This window comes from Trichechus manatus, unplaced genomic scaffold (genome assembly GCF_000243295.1).
Source record: "Trichechus manatus latirostris isolate Lorelei unplaced genomic scaffold, TriManLat1.0 scaffold00174, whole genome shotgun sequence".
Taxonomy (NCBI): Eukaryota; Metazoa; Chordata; class Mammalia; order Sirenia; family Trichechidae; genus Trichechus; species Trichechus manatus.
In genome coordinates, this window is record NW_004444110.1 from 1,229,165 (window position 1) to 1,236,619 (window position 7,455).

Genomic DNA, 7,455 nt, shown 5'->3' on the forward strand with positions numbered 1-7,455 from the left:
TAAGTATCCTGAACTTGAATATCCAAAAAGGAGCTTTTTATTTTTCCCATCTAATCCTGCTCCTCCTTCAGCCTTTTCCATCCCGATCAATGGCATCTACCCAGTTGCTCAGACTAAAAATCTAGGAGTCAACCATTAAAATTTATCTCTTTCCCTAAGTTCCTATAATTTATCTCTAAATCCTATGATTATATCCCCAAATTCAATCTCAGATCTGATCATTCTTTTCCAATTAACTGCCGTTATTCAACTCTTAGTCATTGTCTCTTACCTGGACTACTGTAACAGACCTCCTAATTGGGCTTCTTGCCCATGCACAAAGTATTCTCCACATAGAGGAGTGATCTTAAAATGTAAGCTGAGGGTTTTTGTTTTTTTGTTTTTTTGTTTTTTTTGCTTTTGCTTCCTTATCTTCTGTAGCTTCCCCATAGCTCTTGGGTAAAATCCACAAACTCCTTCACATAGTTTATAATCCCCCTTTCTCTCTGTAACGTTATTTTTTGTCACTTCCTTTACCCTCCCCCCTTACTGGAGCAGCTACATCTGCCTTCTCTTTTCACCCAGGGTCTGCGCATGCCTATTCTTTTGGCAGGCATGCCCTTTGTTTCCTCATGCTGCTCACTCCTCATTGAAGCTTAAATTTCAGCTTCTTAGGGAGGGATTCTGCAACTAGTCTTCGTCTTTATGAGGTAACCTTTTCTCTATTTTTCTTTACGTCTGCCCCATATTACTTCATAGCACTTAACTTCGTGAGGACATTTCTTGCTCACCATTTTATTCCTAGCATCTACTATAGTGCCTGGTACTTGGTACCAGAACCGAAACCAAACCTGTTGCTGTTGAGTCGATTCCAACTCAGAGAGACCATGTAGGACAGAGTAGAACTGCCCCATAGGGTTTCCAAGGAGTGGCTGGTGGGTTTGAACTGCCGACCTTTTGGTCAGCAGCTGAACTCTTAACCACTATGCCAGCAGGGCTCCCTGGTACTTGGTAGAACCTCAAAAATGTTTATTGAATTCATGAAAGCCCTTAGTTGTAGATGTGAAACTGAGCTTTGTTTGAAAAAACAAGACTAGAGATCTTCTGAAATCATCAGCACAGAAGTAAAAAATAGAATGAGCAAGATATTCAGAGGAGAATATTTAGGGGAAAATAAAAAGGCAGTGAGCTAGCAACTGGGCTATAGAAAGACTCCATAGTTAGGATGTAAGAGAAAAAAAGACTGCCAATTTGAATTGTGTATCTTTTGAGCATGGAGTTTCAAGGAAATAGATCGGGCATAACAAAAAGTGAATGGAGCAAAGCTTCTGGAAAAAACAAAGTTCTTGTTTCTTAAAAAACAGCAAAGAGCAGAGGAAGAAACTATAATGTGATTTATAAAGAGTTCGAGTGGACTGAGAAAAAACATAGACATTATATACAAACAAGATGCTTAAGACAAAAGTAGAATAGCAAATGAATTCTCTTTGTAAATCAAATTAATCTAGGTGTAGAAAAAATAGACGTATATTTGAAAGCCAAGGATAGTCTGTCTGTTCATTCTTATTGATTGCGGTAAAAAATTTCGATGGTATAATATAAGACATCTGATTTTATGTTTAAGATATTACTGAAGTACTTTTAACATTTTACTTCTTAGTAGACTCTAAAACTCTTATTTGAAATCATGGGATTATTTTTGTCTCTTTTTGGTTAATTATTTTACCTACTTAAAAATGGCAGAATAAGAGTGGAGATTGAAGATAGGGAAGAGGGAAGCCAAACTAACGTGCTGCTGTTTACCTTTTGTTTTTGTTTTCAGCTGGACAGCTTGAAGTTGTTGCTGTCGGTACAGGTGAATACAATTACAGCCAGTGCATTAAGCCAAATGGAAGAGTACTGCATGACACTCATGCTGTTGTTACAGCAAGAAGGTCTCTCCTTAGGTAAGGCGGTGCGTATACTTAAATGCCGTCAGATAGTAAGCTCTCAGCCCAGAGTAACTGCATACACATGCTTTTATTTACAAATGAAATTTCCCTGTTCACTGAGCCAAGGATGTGACATTCTCTTACACATCCAAGTCACGTGATTATTTCTATGTCACCTTTGGAAACCTTATCATAGTAAGTGTAATAAGATGTCTAGTCTGTGGATTTTAGTGACTTCTATTATTAAGACTCAGTTAAGAGTTCTACAGTCTTTTTTATTATTATTATTACTGATTAGAATTTTGGAGAGGATGGCTTTAAATCTGGACAAGTAGTTTTGGTAATATTTCACACCCGTATTAGCCATACTTATCCAAAGGCAGTATCAGAAACCAGCAGATTTCTACTCACGAGGTCCTTGAGAAGTTTACCACGTAGTGGAGTGTCGATAAGGTATTCTTCAGGCTGTCAGGTCCTAAAGAGAGAAGGACTGGTGAACACGTCTAGTTTCTTTTTCCAGATTCATCAGTCAATCTGCTTATCAAGAGGAGTGAATAGCAGGAAGGAGAGAGAGTCCAGAGCTATTACTTTTTGCAAGTCCCTTCATATAAAAACCTGAAAAGTGGGAAATAATTGTTACTTCCCACAGTATCCACCAGCTTTTCGTTCTCCTAAGCCAGTGAGGTTACTTTTTATAAAACTTTTTATTATGGAATATTTCAAACACACACAAGAATAGGATAATAAATCCATCATGCAACTTTAACAGTTACCAGCATTCTGCTGTTCTTGTTTAATCTATGCATCCTAACTTTTTTGTTGTTGTTTTCTTTTGGTATTTTGGAACAAAATTAGACATATTATTTTTCCTGAAATACTTTAGTATGTATCTCTAATAATAAAAAAATAATCCTTAAAAGAAAACCTTAGAAGTTATTTGGGAAGTCTGTGTGGGTAATGCAGCTCATTGTCCTCTCCACCCCTTTTTGTGCTTATTGAATTATTTGACCTCTTTAAAGTTACTTCGTTTATACTTATTTCTTCCCATGCTTGACACTGTTATAGACTGCTGATTAATTTTTATTACATTATTTCTGATTATAGGATTTAATGTATTACATCTTAAAATCATGGTTTTCTTAATAAGCAAAATGACATTTGTCCCCTGAATTTATTAATTGTAGTCTTTTAGCTTATCTGCTTTTCATATATATGCTCATGTTCTTAATACAAGTTTTGGCATTCAGTGTATTGCCCCTGTGCTCTTGTGTTTTTCGCTTCAAAACTACTAAGGAGCAGGAACTACAGTTTTTGTTGTAGTTATTTGTTTGTTTTTGCAGGGATGGGAGAAGAGAAGGAAGGCAAAAAGTTGGCTCTTCACCCGGGAGGCTGGGAGTAGAACTGTCTGGAAAAAGGGAGGAATCAGTAGAGAAATGAGTCCCACCAGAGGAGGCATTTACAAGATATGATAGTTGAGGACTCAAATATGAAATGAGTCTAGAGTAGTAGTTAAGGATTGGTACTTTAAGGCAGATCATAACGTAGACTGGGACCCAGTTGAATGAAGACTTCTTGAGGGGCTTAATTTTTTGTTAAATAAGGCTAAGACTATTTTAGTTCTTATCAGTATAAAAAATTTTGGCATAATAGTGACATTGTTCATGACCCATATAGATATCATGATCATTAATATGCATCATTTACAAATTTTATTACTTGACAAAGCTACAACTCATTTATTTTAGGTACTTTTATAGACAACTTCTACTCTTCTACAGCAAAAATCCTACTATGATGGAAAAGTCAATTTTTTGTATGGAACCAGCTTCTACTCTACTCACTCTCAAACAGAATATTAACGTTTATCTCTATATGAGCCAGTTGCCTAAAGGATCGGCCCAGATTAAGTCCCAGTTGTAAGTATTATGGAAATTGTTTTAAAAGCAACTAAGATGGTGTTGCCATATACAGTCATGTGTTGCTTATTGTCAACAGTACATTCTATGAAATAGACCCTTGTGTGATTTGGACGTTGTGCGAACACATGCTATATACATGCAGTCCCCAGATTATGAACAAGTTCCGTTGCTAAGTCTGTCTTTAAGTCAGATTTGTAAGTTGGAATGGTTAGGTATGGTTCACATCTAATGCCAGTTAGCGCTGTGCCCCATCTTCAGTGCTGGTGTCCCTCCCACCCCCATCACTCACATCCTGTCTGGTGCCCCCAGCGTGTCCCCGTATGCACATAGCATGGTGGGCCGCCATTCCCCACCACACCTTCCCCACCACCACGGAGCCTGTGGAGACTGGGGATGGTGGTGGTGGTCGGGAATTGCCCATCGCCACCAGAGCAGCAGGGGCCCACTGTTACCTGGCTGTGCTGCAGGCCTCCATAGAGATCACTTCGCCTTGCCTTTCCACCTTCCCGCTGTGCCGGCCCTATAGATGGGCGTTGGTGGCAGGTGGTTGCTGGGCCTGCAGGCAGGTGAGGCCCAGCAGAGGCTGCGGAGGTGGCAGAGAGGCCTCTTTGGAAAAAGAGACTTCTGAGCCACCTGCCCGACTCTTGTTTTGGCCCCAGCTCCCACTGCCTCCTCTTGGCCCAGCCACGCCCGTCTCCTGTGCGTCACCTGCACACCTGCCCTGAGCTCACCGTGGGACTGACCCAGGTAATACGAACCATGGTGGCCAGCACAGCCTCGCTCCCTCTCACAAACCTCACCATCCTCCTCCTCCTTCCCCTCTTGCCTTGGCTCCTTGTTAATGTGCACAATAGATAGTAGATTTTTTTACTATCGTCATAAATGCGAAATGTTGTGTAATGAGATAGTAAGGAAGGAGTAGGTGTATAGCATACCTTTCTATACGTAAAAAACATTAAAGAAATACTTCCAGATACAGTAAACATCCTTAGCATGATAACAGTAATAATACTAATAATATTTTGATGCGTGTCGCCAAGTAGCACCTGTTTGTTATTATGAACTATTGTATGTACCTCAAGTTTTTAACATAATAGACTTTATGAGGGTTGTTTCCTAACTACGGGTTGTACATAAGTCAGACATTCATAACCCGGGGACTGCCTGTACTTAGCAAAGCCATATGGGATACTGTAGTGTACCTGTATTGCCTAAATAGCTACTGGGAAGCTGTTGTGTTCACTATGTCCAGTTACACTGGCTACATCCCATTCTCTGGTCGGGATTTCTGAACTCTGTTACAACCTTATGGGACCATGGACATATATGCGGTTGGACAATGCCTAAACAGACGTTATGTGGCACATGACTGTATTCTGAATTCCTACAGCAAATAGAACAAGTAAATTCATATCTACCCATGTTCTGTCTTCAGCCTTGAGTTGTTATGTGTAGACTGCAGGAGCCCACAAATCCTTTTCCCTTCCATTTACTCATCCTGGTCTATTACTGCTTAAAAATTCCATGCACTTTACCACCTTCTCTTCTATCATAATGAAAATCCTCTAGTCCTTTTCTACTTTTAAGATTTCATAATATATGTCCAAAATGTAATTATCAGATGAATGGGTACCATCAGATAGAGTGAAATTTGAACAGTATGTACAGACAAGCACAAAAAGAAAGTAAAATTCACCTCCTATCCATCCAGAGATATCCATGGGTAATATTTTGGTAAAAATCCCTTTGGTAACACTTTTGAAAACAAGGACAATGAGTGCTTCTTAAAAAGCTATAAGAAAAATAATTTTAGATTTATTGTTTTACCGTATTTTACTGGAGATTATCCTTGAATAAAAGTTGTCAGGTTTTTTTTTCCATTCCCTTATTTTATAGTTTTTTTTCAAGTTTTTATTTTTATAAAGAGGAAGGAGATAACTCAGAAACTATCATGGGGACAAAAATTTTTTTTCGTTTGATTTTAAGCGACATAGAGAATAGTAACAATATGAAAAAATGTGCTGGACTCTCTAAATATATTATGGGTAATTTTTCTTTATTATTAATCTTTTGGAACCCAGTTACTCCATTCCTACCTTGCTTCGTATTTACACCTGTTTCTGTTAGTTGAGTTAAATGTATACTGGAAAGTTAAACATGTTAGTGGATAATTGTTGGGTACGTGTAGATTTTACTTCGGCAATTTGGTTTTTTAAGGAAGAATTTTTTTTTTCCCTCTAGACGTCTTAATCCACTTTCTATATCTGCATATGAAGCTAATGAAGAACTGAGTCTTCATGTGGCTGTTGAAGGCAAAATTTATCTGACTGTTTACTGTCCTGCAGACATCACTAATCGAGTAAGCAGTATGTCCTCGAGTGATAAACTGACAAGATGGGAAGTGCTGGGTGTACAGGGAGCATTGCTGAGTCATTTTATACAGCCAGTTTATATCAGCAGTATACTGATTGGTGAGTGAAAAAATTTCAGTATTTCCTGGCTTCTTTCACTAGTAAACTCACTGTATTTTATTTATCAGTATAAAATCAACTTTTGTTACATAAAGCTTTATGTAAAGTCAAAGTACAGAGCCGCTGTTTAGTTGGGCTTTTCATTTCATGGTAACCACGCTTAGTGTGGTTGACTTTTGTGATCTTATCAGAAATCTAAGAATTAATGTTTTAAATTAGTGAACTAGATATATTACTCCATCTTGAATTTTCACTTTTGTTTCAACAGTATTCAAGTTTTTCCCTTTTGGAAGAAGATGCATCCTTGACTTCTCAATTTGAATAGCTTATATATAGTCATTCTTGAAATAAGAAGAATGTTAAATGGCATTTGGGTCTTATTTATTTACGCTTATACCTTTTTTTATACATTTGGTTATGATCTGGATCCTTTTGATTTGTCAAGATAGTAGGAAATAACTAGAACACAAAATAAACCATGTAGATTAATAATTTACTTCTTTCTTTGTTGTGGGCTATTACAGAATGCTAGATTTATATTTGAATGGTGTTCCAGGCATTATTTCATTGACAGTCCATTTCAGGATTCATTTCTGTAGTTTGCCCAAAGCTTTGGTGTTTCAAAGCTTTAGTTACCCTTGAGAAACAAATACTATCATCTCTTGGCTCTTCTTTGGCTTTCCCTTAATTTTTGATAACGCATGTGCAAATTTCAGATCCTCATGGGTAATATTTTTGTTTTTTGGATGTGCTATTTCTGTTATTTTCTCTTGTTTATTATTATTCCCATTTTTTTAGGAATTTCTTTTATAGGTGATTTTTTTTCAGTGCCATATACGTATAAGCTGTTTTATTTTATTGCCATTTTGTTTGGTGTGTCTTTTTAATAAATTGTAAAAAGAAAAATGGTTCTTATTTGTTTATTTTTCTAATCTTAAGTTTATTTTATTTGAATAGGAAATAGGTTACTTGGTTCACAATTCAAAAGACTCAGAAGGGTATTCAGTAAAAGTCTCCCTTGCATTTGAGTGCCCCAAGCACCCATTTTTCCTCTGTGGAGGCATACATTGCTATCAGTTCCCTTGTTTTTCTTTCCACGGATAGTGTATGCTTATAGAAATAAGTGCATGCAGTTTATTTTCTTTTTCTTTTTTT

General features: G+C 37.3%; 1 protein-coding gene across 2 annotated transcripts in view; it reads left to right on the plus strand.

Moving 5' to 3' along the window:
• Nucleotides 1–7,455, plus strand: part of ADAD1 (adenosine deaminase domain containing 1) — a 49,446-nt gene that overhangs the window by 15,931 nt on the left and 26,060 nt on the right. The window contains exons 6-8 of one of the 2 annotated variants that reach the window (XM_004386850.1): nt 1,802–1,925; nt 3,689–3,826; nt 6,071–6,300. In XM_004386850.1, the coding sequence (XP_004386907.1) occupies nt 1,802–1,925; nt 3,689–3,826; nt 6,071–6,300 (492 nt within the window). Of the gene's footprint in view, nt 1–1,801; nt 1,926–3,655; nt 3,827–6,070; nt 6,301–7,455 lie in introns of both variants that reach the window. The other variant, XM_004386849.1, reaches the window with a different exon arrangement.